This window comes from Wasmannia auropunctata, unplaced genomic scaffold, assembly GCF_000956235.1.
Source record: "Wasmannia auropunctata unplaced genomic scaffold, wasmannia.A_1.0 LD334673.1, whole genome shotgun sequence".
Taxonomy (NCBI): domain Eukaryota; kingdom Metazoa; phylum Arthropoda; class Insecta; order Hymenoptera; family Formicidae; genus Wasmannia; species Wasmannia auropunctata.
In genome coordinates this window covers 45,098-60,087 of record NW_012028217.1, presented here as the reverse complement: position 1 = coordinate 60,087, position 14,990 = coordinate 45,098, and the positions used below count along the sequence as shown (strand labels likewise).

At 44.1% G+C, this 14,990-nt stretch overlaps 2 protein-coding genes across 2 annotated transcripts in view; one reads left to right on the top strand and one right to left on the bottom strand.

Moving 5' to 3' along the window:
• Window positions 1-1,077: 1,077 nt before the first annotated feature.
• The window catches only part of LOC105458119, a 25,783-nt gene continuing 11,870 nt past the window's right edge, over window positions 1,078-14,990 (top strand). Inside the window, exons 1-12 of the mRNA XM_011703186.1 lie at window positions 1,078-1,398; window positions 1,538-1,825; window positions 2,108-3,868; window positions 9,618-9,782; window positions 10,392-10,577; window positions 10,687-10,863; window positions 10,945-11,110; window positions 11,713-11,824; window positions 11,971-12,100; window positions 12,435-12,584; window positions 13,068-13,116; window positions 13,207-13,379. Coding sequence (XP_011701488.1) covers window positions 1,168-1,398; window positions 1,538-1,825; window positions 2,108-3,868; window positions 9,618-9,782; window positions 10,392-10,577; window positions 10,687-10,863; window positions 10,945-11,110; window positions 11,713-11,824; window positions 11,971-12,100; window positions 12,435-12,584; window positions 13,068-13,116; window positions 13,207-13,379 — 3,588 coding nt within the window. The 5' untranslated portion in view covers window positions 1,078-1,167. The remainder of the gene's footprint in view (window positions 1,399-1,537; window positions 1,826-2,107; window positions 3,869-9,617; window positions 9,783-10,391; window positions 10,578-10,686; window positions 10,864-10,944; window positions 11,111-11,712; window positions 11,825-11,970; window positions 12,101-12,434; window positions 12,585-13,067; window positions 13,117-13,206; window positions 13,380-14,990) is intronic.
• LOC105458107 (carbohydrate sulfotransferase 11-like) lies at window positions 4,016-7,335 on the bottom strand. Its single transcript, XM_011703170.1, has 5 exons — window positions 6,389-7,335; window positions 6,151-6,299; window positions 5,719-6,050; window positions 5,124-5,323; window positions 4,016-4,972 (listed from the first exon to the last, which is right to left on the bottom strand). Exons 1-5 carry the CDS (start codon window positions 6,650-6,652, stop codon window positions 4,742-4,744), a joined length of 1,176 nt encoding a protein of 391 aa, XP_011701472.1. The 5' UTR covers window positions 6,653-7,335; the 3' UTR covers window positions 4,016-4,741.

Below are 14,990 nucleotides of genomic sequence, written 5' to 3'. Positions count from 1 at the left end.
GCTTTACTCCCGTGTGAAATGCGCGTATTCGGGGTGTATATGTTGCACATTCACGGGAGAGGTATAAATATGAGAGGCAAAGCGGAAGACACGTCGCGCGCGACTCGACTTTTATGTTTTGACCGGTTTTCCTTATTTACGAGGCAACCGCGTTCGCGAATGATATGCACTCTCGGAAGTGATATCGCTGAATCGCATCGCATGTACGGGACAGGCTCGCGTTGCCTCTTTGACAGCGACAGCTGTCTTTGCAACGTCAATCGCGCGTCATATACACCCCGGAAGCAAAACAAACGTCAGTCATTCACCGTCGATTCCGGGAGGAAGTCGTAAGAAGGGCGATGAGGAATTGTGCGGAGGAATGACTTGACGGACGTTTAGAAGGACTCGAGTCTGTTCTTTCATTCACGAGTAATATCGAATATAATATTAAAGCACAATTAGATGCGAGTTGCATGCACGTTCCTCCACCCGGTGCGGCTTCTCTCGGACGTCGTAATCCAATATACTTGCAAACACGGACGGAGAAGGAGGCCCTAGTACGTTAAATTCAATTCGCGCTTCAGTGGAATAACAGATTTTACATTTGGCCTTTTGAATTCACTAGCGAAAAGTTCCGGCGACTCCGCGACTGGGACTGCACCGGTTTCGCCCTGCAATTTTTAAGCCATGGGAACCTCGGCATTACGTGTCGATCGTTAAATTGGCATATCTTTATGTCAGCATATCCGGTCTTTACAATTCTAGTTAAGTTGGTTAACTCTGTAATAAGGATCGATCTATCTTTTCCTTTATATCACTATTATTTTCGCAGCCATCATTATCACACTCCTATCGAATTTTGCTTTTTCCTCTCCCGACAATTTTAAGAAGAGCCTGCTGAACGTTTCCAGGGACGTTTTTTTTTCCGCGACACGTAAATTTATGTGTAGGAAGAATACCTATACGTTAGGAGGGGCGCGAATATTAATCTTAAAGTTCAAAGGTAAAGGCGAGGAGGGTAATATCAATTTCGTGCGATTTTATGCAATTTTACTTTATAGCGTACAGCGATCGCGCATACGTACGTACATGCCACTGGGTGCACCGATGAACGGTGAGGAGCCGGATTCGCGGGGGATGATGACGGACAATCGGTGGTTCCCGAGGGACGAGACGTAGGGGGATATGTCCGGCTGCTTGTCGTCATCTATGACAGGCTCGACAGATGCGGGGCCGCCGCAGCCCCAGGAAGACCCCGCGCCGCTTCCCGTCGCTCGGCCGCCGCCGTCCTTATCGGAGGGCAACGGTTCGTCCGCACGGCGAGGTGGCCGTCATCGTCACCAGCCGCGACGTAGGATGACGTCCGCTCCGCCGTCCGGACAGACGATACAGCTGACACCACTTTGGGAGCACGTGGTACGCCGCACGTTCGGGATAAAGAGTCTTCTGTATCACTTGCCGTGCAGTTCGATGTCTTATCTTAGTTATCTTTCATTAGTTTTACTTTTTTGCATGCAAATGAATTTAATCTAATAAGCTGATCGTCTCCGGCCAGGTGCGTACGCGTAGATTCCCGTCCGAGGTCGACACGCAGGCCACCTTCGTCGAGATCTCCGAGAGACTGCGGGATCCGGAATGGGAGGTGCGCCAACACGCCCTGCGGGTGCTGATGGACGTTCTGCCGACGCTGAACACCGATGTCGTTGACAAGGTCATGCAACCGGTGGTGCCGGAGCTGATCAATAATTTGGGGCACCCAGCGCCGGCGGTTCGTAAGGGTGCTCTGGACACATTGCGGGTCTATCTGGTTCACAGCCCGAACAGGGAGAACATGGTCAAAAACGTAAGCGTCCGTAACACATTTTTTAAATTTTCTTCGATTTGTAATTTCTCATTAAATCTATATTTATAATCTTGATCTATTTGTTTCTTAAAAATTTAATTTCTTCAATTAACGAGAAATTTACCAGGACATTTTTTCGTAATATTATAATACAATGATTTTTTTTTATATAAATTTCTAATGCTTCTAAATTAAAATGCTATGTGAATTTCTAAAATTTTCCCTGATTTTAATTTTTATAAAGATAATGATGCGCTATTAAAAAATGCTTTCATTTTCCAGATCCTTCACGACGGCCTGAATCGCCCGGATGCTCACAATCCGTTTCAAACAAACGTAACGACGGGCGTGATCCTGAGCGCACCTCTACTGCTATTTCCATCCTCGAATAGTCCTCCCCCGACAATGCAGATCCTGAAGGATGCCACGATCGCCTTCGCCTCGCGGTTGGTCCAGGTACCACACCAAGAGGCCGTTCTGAAGTCCCTCATGAAGATCCGAGACGCAGTCGGCGAGGAAGAATTCGAGAGCTATCTGGCGGATTACGACGACAAGTTTAAGAAGAACATCGATGTCCTTTCCAAAATTTACAACATCAAGCCGAGCAGGAAGAGGCAAGACAAGAACCGCACGCAGGACATTATGAAGGAGCGCGCCATCGACAAATCCTGGGACAGCGACAGCGACACCTCCGGCATCGCCGAGGAGGAGGACGAGATGCCGAACGCCGGAGGCGCGATACCGCCGGCGAGAGTCGTTCTGGAGACCGAGATCAAGTTCAACGAGGAGACGGCCATTACGATGACAATCCTGGAGGAAAAGGACGACGACAGCGACGTAACCGGCACTAACAACGTGAACAACGGCGTCGTTGAGAGATCGTCGTCCGCGGAGCAACGCAAGACGCCCCGACGCGTCCACTTTGGCGGCGAGATCGTCAAGTTGAGGACCCCCGACAGCGACGAGACGGAGTCGATCGAGATAACGCCCAAGACGAGGATCCCACTTCCGGTGTCGCCAGCCACCAAGATGCCGGAAACGAGGAGACGGCCGTTGTCGCAACCCAGCAGCCCTCACGCGGAGAAGCGAGGGTCGAAGAGAGCTTCCAGGTCGGCGTCCAGCAGCCCCAAGAGAGAGTACACGCACAACGCGCAGCTGAGTCCCAAGAAGAGCATCCTGACGAGGCCGGGTGGCCCTCTTATCGTGATCAATCCGGTGACGGAGGAAGCCAAGAAAGAAGCGAAGAAAGTTAGAAAGAGCGGCGAAGCGATTGCAGAAAACGAAACTCCTCGCGTAATCAGTAGCTCGCAAGAAGTTAACGAAGTATCGGAGAAAGAAGAAGTCATGTTAGTTCAGGCTGCTGCGCCGCCAGCGAATAGTGAAAACAAATTGGCAAAGAGTAACAACGAAAACGATCCGTCTGTGTCAGCTCAGGTTGCACCGATAGAAGCCTCGAAAGGGGAGCAAGCGATGATCCTTGAAAGAGATGACCACGCGAACGCGATTGACTCGAATAAAAGCGATGTTTCTGGAGGCTCTTCGAGGCAAGAGAGGAATTACACAACGACAAAATCGAGTCCAGAAAAGAAGAAGCTACCCCGAGAGAACAAAGACGACGAGTTGGAAAGGGGAAGTTTGAACGAGCAGAAGCTATCGGCGAACAGCCTCTCTCGCAGGTCCAACAGTTTCCCCTTCGGGTCGCCGGTGAACAACGATGAGCGAATAAATCGTCTGATCGACGCTGACTTCATCGACGAGGACGACGATTACGACGACGAGCGGGACGTGCGTACCTTCGGCATGACTACGGACGATCGTGCGGTGACCGTCGTGAAATACGGCGACGGCAAGGACTTTGTTAGGGACGAGGACGAGGGATGGAAAGAGCGGCGCAGTCAGCATGACAGAAAGGAGGGTAACGCGTCGGAGGGGAACGAAAGTGTCACTTGTAGCAGCAGCGAGGGCGAGGGTAAACCGCAGGAACCCAGCTGGGAGGAATTGGGGTTGGTCGGCCAGGAGGTATTGGACGACCTGCACAACAAGGTGAGAGGTCGGATATTTCCACGGTTAATAAATGCACTCAATATTTCATGCGTGTTCAAATTTATTATATAAAACGTACTATAATTTTATTTATTTATTTTTGTAAAATATTTAGCGTAAATGTATCCCTCGATAAATGCAATATTTTGCGCATACGATCCTCGAAACTTATTAATTATAAGCTGTAGATTATATTTTTCGTATTATTCTTAAAATTCCCCCAAAAACGCATAACGCTAAATTAAGCTAATTAAAGATGATATAGATATTTAATGTCGAACTATATAGTATAAATTGATTCGAATAGCAAAGAGATTAACCTTTGACGCTATGAACTATGATATCCAGCTAATTCAGCTAGAGTAGTTTCATAGACTTCAATATATCACAGTTGGGAAAAATCGTGACGTTACCGTTCGAAGAAATTCACGTTGGACGTGGAAATTCGCGTGAGATTCACACAGCACCGTTTCAGGCGCGTGTCAGCAGGGTAATGCCCTGCTTCGGCTTGTCGCTGATGCCTGACGATTAACGTGTCCACTCGAGGACCCTTGACTTTAGGACGAACCGCCGGTCCGATACATTAGGTATGGTGAGAAGTAGGTCGATCGATTTTCGTCGTCGACAAAAGTTCGTCGCGTGACGTAACGTGATTTAAGCTCCATCAATTATCAGGATTACGTGTGCACGTATACGAGCTTAACGTATCTTTCTCCTTTCCATTTTTTTTCCCCTTAAAAATCTCACGAACGAGATGCCTGCTCTGTGTGGGCCATCGATTTACAGTGCTCGAGACACGATTAATAATTATATTATTACAAAATTGCGCCAGACTGCCGTCACGCAGAGCTCGTTATGCTCGATCGGCTTTAATTAATCGACAGACGTAGCGTATTCGTAGTAAACGTCGGGCGAGTAATCGAACAGCTCAAAGTCCAGCCTCAGCTTCTCGTACAATCTCCGCACCATCGCCCCGTTCAACTGGCTGAAATATATCCTGGAGGCGTTAGCGTAACTATTACTGTGCCTCCACCTGGGCTTGATCCTGTCCTGCAATCCTAACTTATTGATCGCGTACACCTGATCTCGCCACAGCGATTCCACCTGCAAAATTATTATTACGTCCCTCTAAAATGATCGCCGATATGAAAATGATCCCGTTAGAAATTTTAGAGATCTAACATTTCCGAGATATTTAACGCGAAACGTTAGAGAGAGACGACAATTAGCGGTTTCGGATAGCAGTCTTCAATACCTTCGCGATGATGTCGTACTTGACGAGGCACGGCGTGCAAAAGAGATAATACGGCATCCAGTGATCGTCGCCGTAACTTCCTAGGTCAGTCTCGATCATGTAATCGACGAACTCCCGGAAGGTCGGTTCCTTCCCGGTCGGCGGCGGTACCCCCTCGCGTCGGATCACCTGATCCGGCCGTGGCTCCGTGAAATTTTCCCCTGAAAGTTCATCGAATCCGTTGCCGTTCTCTCTTTCTCTTTTCTCATAAAATTGAAATATACTCGACACGTTTGCAAGATTTAAAACTTAAATGCGCGAAGATAAATCTCATTCTCGCGATAACGTGGTTATCGCGCGGAGTGAGGAAAGGGATTTTCCGTCGGCCTTTTTATTAGCTAATCTCTTCCCGCGACTTACTGCGATACTTCCGCACGATCTTGGCCCCGTATTTACGATAGAAATGAAGCGTCTCGTGTTCCCGCCTGGCGACGGAGTTAAAACTTAAACGCGCGAGGATAAATCTCGTTCTCGCGATAACGCGGTTATCGCGCGGAGTGAGGAAAGGGATTTTCCGTCGGCCTTTCTATTAGCTAATTCTCTTCCCGCGACTTACTGCGATACTTTCGCACGATCTTGGCCCCGTATTTACGATAGAAATGAAGCGTCCCGTGTTCCCGCCCGGCGACGGAGTTCTCCAGTTTGTCGCGATAGGCGCTCAGCAGCCTCTCGAACGGATGCCGCACGACCAGCAGCCTCCTGCTGGCGTTCAGCACGCGATCGGCCTCGGGATACTCGAGTTCCGGTATCGCCCTCCGGGCGATGGTCGACAGCTGCTCCTTGCCGCTGTTCAGCGTCTCCTCGGGCACGTTCATCAACAGGCAAAGATTGTACAGCCAGGTCGTGGTCCCGGCTTTGTACACCGGACAGTACGATATGTTGTGTACTCTGCGCAGGAATTGTCATCTTATGGATATCTTGATTCCTTATCGATCGTTAACAGTCGAAGTATTTATTTCTTTTTCGTTTCTGATTTCTTTTTACAAACCTGTCCATGTAGAAGACGGCATACTGCGGCGCGGGTGGATGCTTGAACGGCGAGTCGTCGGCGAGCTTCCGATAAAATCCCAAGTTATACTTTTTGCACACTCTTTCGACGTTCAACGATCGCCGCGTGTTGTCCGCTTCAGCCTCGAACTGAGATAAACGAGATTTCAGAAATTACACTCGATCTCCTTGAGATTCGAGATCTCTCGGTGGGCGGACTCGCGAAGTGGTTGACTCACCATCAGCTTCCTCAGATCGTCGTCGGCGGGCAGAGGTCTGCTCTCGTCGCCGATAACAGCGAAGGACAGCTTCAGCGTCAGTGAGACGACTGCGAGACAGCCGGCGATTTGAAGTATCCGGAAGAGCGCGCGCTTCCGTTGCCGCGACATGATCTCGTCGGCACGGTGGTTCTTGCGTTCGCAGCCTCGCGAGTGTATCGCCTGAACGTATCCTCCGCTTTTGTGACTTGTCAAAGAATTTTCTAAAACCCACGGAACGAGCATTCTCTCCGCCTTCTGCCGCGGCGCCGACTGACCGGTTTCGTGCACCGTTTCCCGACAGTGATGGATCTAAAGTACTGCCAGCCCCCAGCAGTCCGTTTGGTACCAGACGTTTGTAATAAAGTACTGTTATAAATGCGCGTGACTTTCTTGTGACTCGAATAATTCCGCCGGCCCACATTGGATCTACTTGCTGCACACAACGAAACAATAGATTCGTGTATCATTTCTTCAAATGTCTCGTAATATCTAACATTGATCGCAGATGTTAAAAACGCGATCGGTGCCAAAGTTGTGCACATGTTTTAATCTCTTCTCCGCGAAGCCTTCATATTATTTTATTCAATTTTAATCAATTTTAAGGAGATATAGGAATAATGGATAAACCGGTTCGATGAATAAGTCCACTCCTGAAGCTCGAGTGGGGAACGTTCACGGCCGAAGAATCCCAGTTCGCTCTAGCATACTAATTCCGTTAGCTCAGCTGTTTGAACGGTGCATCGCGTCAATAAAGACCTTCAAGTCAATACAGAACGACGAATCCCCGGTACTATTAATAATTGATCAGCGATAAGACTTATCGTCGCGAAAAAGTCGATCCCAAAAAAAGCCTGATATAGATCAATTATAATAATACAAGATCGATGTTCTGCTAAATCTAGTAAGCAGACATTGTACTCGCGGTGCTAATGCATGTATACGATTAAAGTTCCATCATCGCGGTCGCAAGTGCGCCGTATGTTCATTCAGCAAGTAACTTCAAGGTCGCTGCACTAGACCTTTTTATGAATGCACGTGCGACCTCGTCGACGCGTGTCTGCGAGAGGCCTATGAAAATAAATACCGATGCCCACCCGATCGATTTCCGTGGGACGTCGTTCGCCGCAATCCCAGGAAGAGGAAATATATATACATATATATATAGGCGCGTGTAGTACATATATATATATATCTATCCTAGCCGGCTTCGACTTTTCGTAACATCGTATTACGCTGCATAATTGATCCGCGATGTCACCTGCGGGTTCTATCTCACCTGAACTAGCTGCTTTAAAAGTCCAATGTTCAACATATAGAGTCGATTCTCGGCAAAAATTTGAGAAAGCTTTTATTTAAATATTTAGAAAATTATAAATTTGCAATTAAATTATAATAATTTAATTATAATAATTTAATTGCAAATTAAATATTTAGAAAATTAAATTTTCAATTAAATTATTATAATTTAATTATTACTATAGTTATATAACTTATAATTAAATTATTATATGTTATTTGAAATTAAATTATTATAGACAACAGAATTTTTTCAAACGAAAATATAGGTACTTAATGATTTTTGCAAGCAGACAAATGCGAACAAACACAAACATCTTGTTTCAAACGGGAACGGCGTCGCGGTTGAGTACTCGCAATTCATTAAACAGAGTTGCTTGTCCGTGTTTGTTCGCGCTTGTCCGCATCCACTTTAACACCTACTATTTACGAGAGATGCGAATATTCTTCTTGAGGACTTGACTTTCCTTTTCTGATTGATTCATGAAAAGATAAATAACGTCGTTTCTGTTCTTCTTTTTTTTACGACATAAAGTCGAGTTTACGCGCGCAAACGTACTCTTGTGCCATGCCGCGGCGATACGACTCTTATGAGCCCAGGCGGCTGATATCGGCGCCCGTATGAATATTCCGCGGGTGAAAAACGATGAGAGATCTGCGGATCGTTATGCCGCGGACGGGCGTAAGTACAAGAGAGGGAGGGGGGAAGGGGAAACGCGCGCGGTAAGCCGCAAGAAAATAATTAGGCACGTGTTGCGTGCCGCGTCGTCCAGGTCCAGGAAGGCGTCATTCCCGCGTGTATATGCAAATCCTCGGCAATTGTACCCGTCGCGTTGCACCGACGTAGCCCGTAAGTGCAATTTTCAAACTATTCCTCTGATTCATCGTGGCGCAAGTAGGCAGATATATCGGTAGATATATGTACGCATCGCTTAAGACTCGTCGCGTTCGTTCGCCGTCCGTCCCGGTCCCGTCGACTCTTCGAAAACGTCTCTTCGAAGAAAAATGCACGAGAACGGACGGGAATGTTAAAAAAGAAAAAAAAATCGGAGAGGTAATTGCATGTAACGATCGTGAGGGATATGTAAAAAAAATATTAATGCGAGGTTCCGTATCGATTCCGCGGTTATAGAGCTCTATAGAAGTGCACACGAGTGAGAATGCGGATGCATTGCGTTCAGTTCCGCTGCGACGATCAATATAAAGTCGACTCCGTGAATTTCTTGCGACACCGCTCACCTGCTCGTAATCGAGCCTGGCCGCGATTCTTTTACTTTGATTTACTCTCATTAAGGGGACGAGGTGGAAGAAAATCGCGGATTCAAGCAAGACTCATGAAGATCGATGTTATACCTACGTAAATAAAAATGACTCACGTACGCGATTTAAAGTGGCGCTTTAGCGATTAGATACTCAAGTATTTGACCAGTTAATCCCGAGAACAGCCGGATAAATGCGGCTTACTCTTATCACGTGTAATTGTTGAGAAGATTTGCATGTGCACGCGAGACGATTGCACGGACAGAAGAATGAAACAATCGGCGAAATCGATCTGCCTTACGATAAAATAAATACTTTCATCTCCTCGGACATTTCGGTAAGCAAGCTAACGACTTTTCACCTTCAACGAGGATCTTACGTTTATAAATTATTTAAGCAACATTATATTTAGGCGCGCATGAAACTTTCTAATAAAGATTTAAATAACACTCCTGTGTGTTAAATAAAAATTTTTCTCTTATCACGCAATTAAAATAAAATGACAGAATTTTTTCTCTTGCGATTAGCTACCTGATAGCGTCGATCAAAGTGTAACTGATAAAATGTCACGAGGGAGGGATGATTATGACGTATGCGTCGCAGGGATCTCAATCATCCTTTCGTCTATCTATCTTGTCATTATCCTTTCCAGGACGACTGGCGAGCGCGTGTCAGAGGCCTGGAGAGAGTCGCGTCGGCTCTGCGGACGTCCTCGGCGCTGATCGCGATAGAGTCGCGATTAGGATCGCTCTTGCATGCGGCGCTCGGCGGCGAAAGGAGCTGCCGCGTGGCCGCCGCCGGCTTAGCGGTGGCGAAGGTGAGCTCGTAAACTCCTCGTGATCGCACCCTAAATGCACCGAGATCTCGGCTAATTCATCGGCCGGGCGGCAGACGCGCTGGCGGATAACGTCGCGCGAGCCTTGTTATTACGTAATGTATATCCCGCGCGATACAGCGGGATGATATCCGTCATCCTGGTCTCAAACATTGACATCTCCTAATTCTCGAAATGTTTGAAAAAGTTTCTTACAGAGTCTAAATTGTTGGAGAAGCTTCGGCATTTCTCTCGATTCTTGAAATTAATATTCGAGCTTTTTAAAATTCACTTAAGTTTCAAAAGTTTTGGTATACCGCGAGATTCCCAGCGAGCATTATCGATATCATCCTCATTCTCGACTCTTATAGAAGCACTTCAAACTCGAGTTACAAGTTTTAAGCGCGAGCAGCAAGGACATCTATGTACGTACATCCCATTACGCGCGAAAGTTGCGTATAGAAGACACTTTTAGCGGAGACGGAAGGAAAATAACATTCTGTAACTTTTTCATAATACCAAAGGTTCACGACGCGGTTATATGTTGCTCAACTTTTCTAGAACTCTAAGCTCTTTCACACGTGTGTTTTTAGAAGTTACTTCATATTTCAGGTGGTGGTCGCCGGTGTCTCGGAGGACGCGCTGCGGAAGAAATTGCCGCAGCTGGCCTGGGGTCTGGCCAGGCAGGGTGGTTCAGCCGCGGCGCAGCTCACACGGATCGCGATGCTACGGCTCAAGCCCAGCCTGCTGTTGGAACAATTGATGCAGCCTCATTGTCTGAGCGCCAGAAACGCCAAGGTAATTTGAAGCACACTAATTCACTCGTCATGAAGATCATTTTTTATCGTAAAATCATCATACAAATCATCAAAACGGACGTTAAACTCGCGCGCTTCTTCTCACGCAGACGAGAGAGAACGCGTTGCAGCTGCTGATCTTCTCGCTGGTGACGTTCCCCAGCACCGAGTTCAAGCTGGAAACCGTGGCCAGCCGAGTGGCGACGATGGTCGCGGATCGACGACGCAGAGTACGCCAGGCCGCGCTCGACGCCCTGGCTGTTTTGGGACAGATCTACGATCCCGAGGTAAAACTTCTAGTTTCTTCTGATTTTGAGCATTAATCTTGAAGCTCTCTGAAAGCGAAATAACGCCTCGTTCGTTCGCAGGAGGTTCTCGAAGCGGGAAGACGGGCGGGCGACGGAAGCCCCGACGCCGAGGCGATGCTGGCCGCGATCAGAGCACGGCTGGCCAGGAAGTCATTACCTCTGGTATCGGCCGATGGTCTCGTGGTGTACGGTTTGCAAATTTCACCGACTGTTCAGATCACTACTGGTAATAACAACCGGGAATAAGCGAGCAAAGTGTAGTGCACCCGCGCGGATAAAATCTCACGATAAAATATAAATCTCATATCGCGTCGGCGGTACTCTGGACAAACAGACTTTATTGTATGAGAGTCGCGTTGTGTTGCGGTGGAAATTTCGCTCTATATCGTTATCCATTGCAATAGATTTTCAAGTTTAAAATATGAAAAGATGATTGGAAGCGCAATCAATATTTTAAGTTAAATCTTCTTCCATATAGCTGTGCAGAGGAAATCACGCAGTACTTTGATTTTTTTAATAGACGTTTGAAAGCAACCACGACATCGCGTGACATTTTGGTGTAAAACGCGAAGTTTGATATTACACGATTATCTGCATATGTATCATAAAATCTATTCTTGTTAACTACACATATTATCCCCCTTCTCCCCTTCTCTAAAAGTGCGCGGGCATACGTTCATTTCGTTTCGAGTACAACGCACATGTAGCTGGAGATTTTTTTCGTGCAATTAATAATTCTTTATTATATATATATATATATATATATATATATATGTATATTCACTCAAAATGTGTCTTGAATTTTTACGAAACGTCAATTTTTCATAGGTCCCGACGTCGATTGGATCGTGGCGGGAAGCGGTTCAGTCTCGCCTGGCACCGGCCGTAGCAGAGGTCAGATTATCGCCACGTCCAGATCGGCACAGGGAAGAGCATCTAGGTAAACATTTACTTATAGAATTGCTAGAACTTAGAATTTAGAACTTATGTTAGAGAGAATTGTACGCGACTGTTCGATACTTATATATGTATTTGCCTAAAATAATCCTAAGCCTAAAAATAATCCAAAACATCGTGTCATTTTAGAAACGAATTCCTGAATAACCGCGAGAGCCTGTGGATAGACAGACCCAATCTTGTCGCGTTGGGTGTCGGACTGCAATCCAAGACTGAACAATCGACGGCCTGGCAGAAGATACTGCCGTCGCAGATTATCGTAAGTTTGGATCGCATATTTTTCGTTTTATTTCTTTCGCTTTTTGTACGACATGTGATAAATATTATATATAAAGAAGACTGATTGATGAATAATATAAAGAAAAATAATAATATCAATTCTAGTAATTATAAGAACAAATTTTTTATTTTATAACAGGATTTTATCTTGCGATGGTTTTATGTATACAATCCGTATATTTTCACGTGTTCCACATTCGGTAAAGAGTATCTAGATTGGCGTGTTGTTAAATAATTCCCAGAGACATTAGCAATATCAATTTACGAGAGAAGTATTATTGATTTCTCATTAAATACGGCGCGCTGTTATTTTTTCAATGTCATTGTTGTTACTCGTCAAGATTATCGGCTTTGCAATGCAAATGTCGAAATATCAAATACACAACGAAGTAGGAAGTAGCGGTGGAATAATACATCTTTTCTCTCAAGCTTCATTTTGCATATCGCAACCGTACGGAACGTTCGTAAGTATTCCTCAAGTGTGAATTATGAGTAAGGGGCCTTAAACACGGAAGGCACACTAACACCCTGCGTGATTCAATAACATCATATTTTCGCAATTTGCATTTGCGTCTTGGTTAATAGTCGTCAACGAATATTTAAGACCGTTGAGTTTTATAAAATCGCTGGCGGTGTAACGTAGGAGAGGGAACGCTGCCTAAGGTCCTCTTAAAATTTAATACTTTTATGTCAGCGGCGCATGTAGAGTTCGTTTGTTTTTTTAATCAAGCTCGATGACGTATCGCGGCATGAGACGCAAAATATTCTCAGGTTATTCTAATTTCTCATTTTTTGTTATTTTTTACGTACGAACCTCGAAATAAAATTTCGACGATTATGTCGCGCTTAGAGACCACGTGTTTGTCAGGGACGGCGCAGGTTAGAGTATCGCGCGATTTACACAGGCTCGACTGTCGTATTTAAGTGAGTATCCTTTTCTGTTGCAGAACAATGAAAATGAGATAAAGGGACTGAATGGACGAAACGCGAATGCAGGTAAATGCAATCCCATCCGATTATATTCCAACTGACCGGATCTGGTTAAGCTTAACAGAGAGATTTGAAGGGATAATTCAAATTTTCCAGGGGTGTCTTCAAATGCCAATTTAAGATTCGAGGAGCAACTGCGATCGTTTTACACGCCGTTGAATCAGTACGATTTTGTCGGGACGGATGCTAAGAATCATCGAGAGATTTCTGACAATTTCGAGCAAAAAGCGCGAAATCGCAGAGACGTTAATGAAACTGCTAAAGAAAAGGTAAGAATCTTTTAAAGACAAGAAGATATTAAATTATATATTTTTAGTCGCTTAATTTACGTAAAATTATACCACAAAAAATTATTATAAATATCTATGTATTTATATATTGTATTTATATAATAATATGAGAATATTAGGCTCTAATATAATAAATCAAACAATAAAATAAAGGCCTTTGAGAGCCGACGCAGTTCTGGTGACGTAAATGTTCCTTTATTATATAAATTTCAGACGTTTCGACTCTTGGATCTCTTGGTCCTCATCAGTACACGTATCTTAACAAGTACGAAATAACGAGATATACCTTCAATATTCAATTCGCTCTTTTTCATTCTTGAAATGATCAGAAAGTTAGTGCGTCAATTTGAAAACGTCAATGCTGAAAATGAAACCCTATATTGACTTCTCATTTTAATCTCAATCTTATTAATCCTTTTTATATTACTTGACATACACAGTATAAGGTTTCATTTTCAGCATTTCCAAATCAAATTAACACAGCTTTCTAATCAATAAGAATGAAAGAGCAAATATTGAATATTGAAGTTATGCAGCTTTCGAAGCGGAACAATACAATTGTTAAAATACGTGTACGTGTCGTTAAGATACTGATGAGGATCCAATCCAAGAGTCAAACGTATATTGAAATTTATAATAAATGAACATTTATATCACAAGAACTGCGTCATCGGCTCTCAAAGGCATTTATTTCATTATTTGATCAAATTAAATAAAATACAATGGCTATGGGAGTTAGCGCGGTAAGTGGTGCGCAATAAAAAATTAAATTAAATACAAGTAATTTTTAATAGTATAATTACATAGTAGCATGATAAAAAAAAATTACATAGCTGTTTTTTGTAATTTTATTCAATCAAGCTACTGTGTAATTAAATTATCAAAAATTGCTTGCATTTAATTTAATATTTTATTGTGCACCACTTACCGCGCTAACTCCCATAGCCATTGTATGTTATTTAATTTGATTGATTAAAGGAATTAAAGTTTGGAATTATTTCATTCTTTATTTCATTATTTGATTTATATATTATATAATCGAATAAGACTGCCTAAGTGAATAACACAACTAACTTCGAGAGCGACCAGAGATATCGGATTTTTATTTGATCGCTATCTCTTTCGGAAGGCAATGGCAAATTGCAAATCACCAAGAGTATATCTTTGTATGAAAACCCCTCTAATTATTGAATTAATTTTAATTCATTTATTAGTAGGAAATTTCAAGAAACACTTTATTTAATTCTGCAGAGAATGATAATTATACCTCAATGTTGTTCGCCCTTTGACAGAGAGTGGAGAAATATTACAATTTCAAAAAATATATAATATATAACACAACTAACTTTGAGAGCGCCTTTTTACGGTCACGGCTGGATCTTAGATGCCTAATAAATTCTATATATGAATTTTTTAAAAATCCATGTACAGCCGTTAATCAGCACGCTGTGTAATGCCTGTACATGGTTTTCAGAAAAATTCCTTGTATATAGAATTCGGGTCTTCGGCACAGAAACCAGGCGCACAACTCGCTGCGCCACGACCGGTTCAAAATATCTAACATATATGTATTATACATATATATATACA

Bases quoted from the DNA above. Each gene is read 5' to 3' on its own strand.
- LOC105458107 (XM_011703170.1), bottom strand. From the start codon at position 6,652: ATGCTCGTTCCGTGGGTTTTAGAAAATTCTTTGACAAGTCACAAAAGC. The intron at 6,051-6,150 runs GTTTGTAAAAAG...ATTCCTGCGCAG, and splicing joins GCCGTCTTCTACATGGACAG to AGTACACAACATATCGTACT. The intron at 4,973-5,123 runs GTATTGAAGACT...ATAATTTTGCAG, and splicing joins AGTACGACATCATCGCGAAG to GTGGAATCGCTGTGGCGAGA.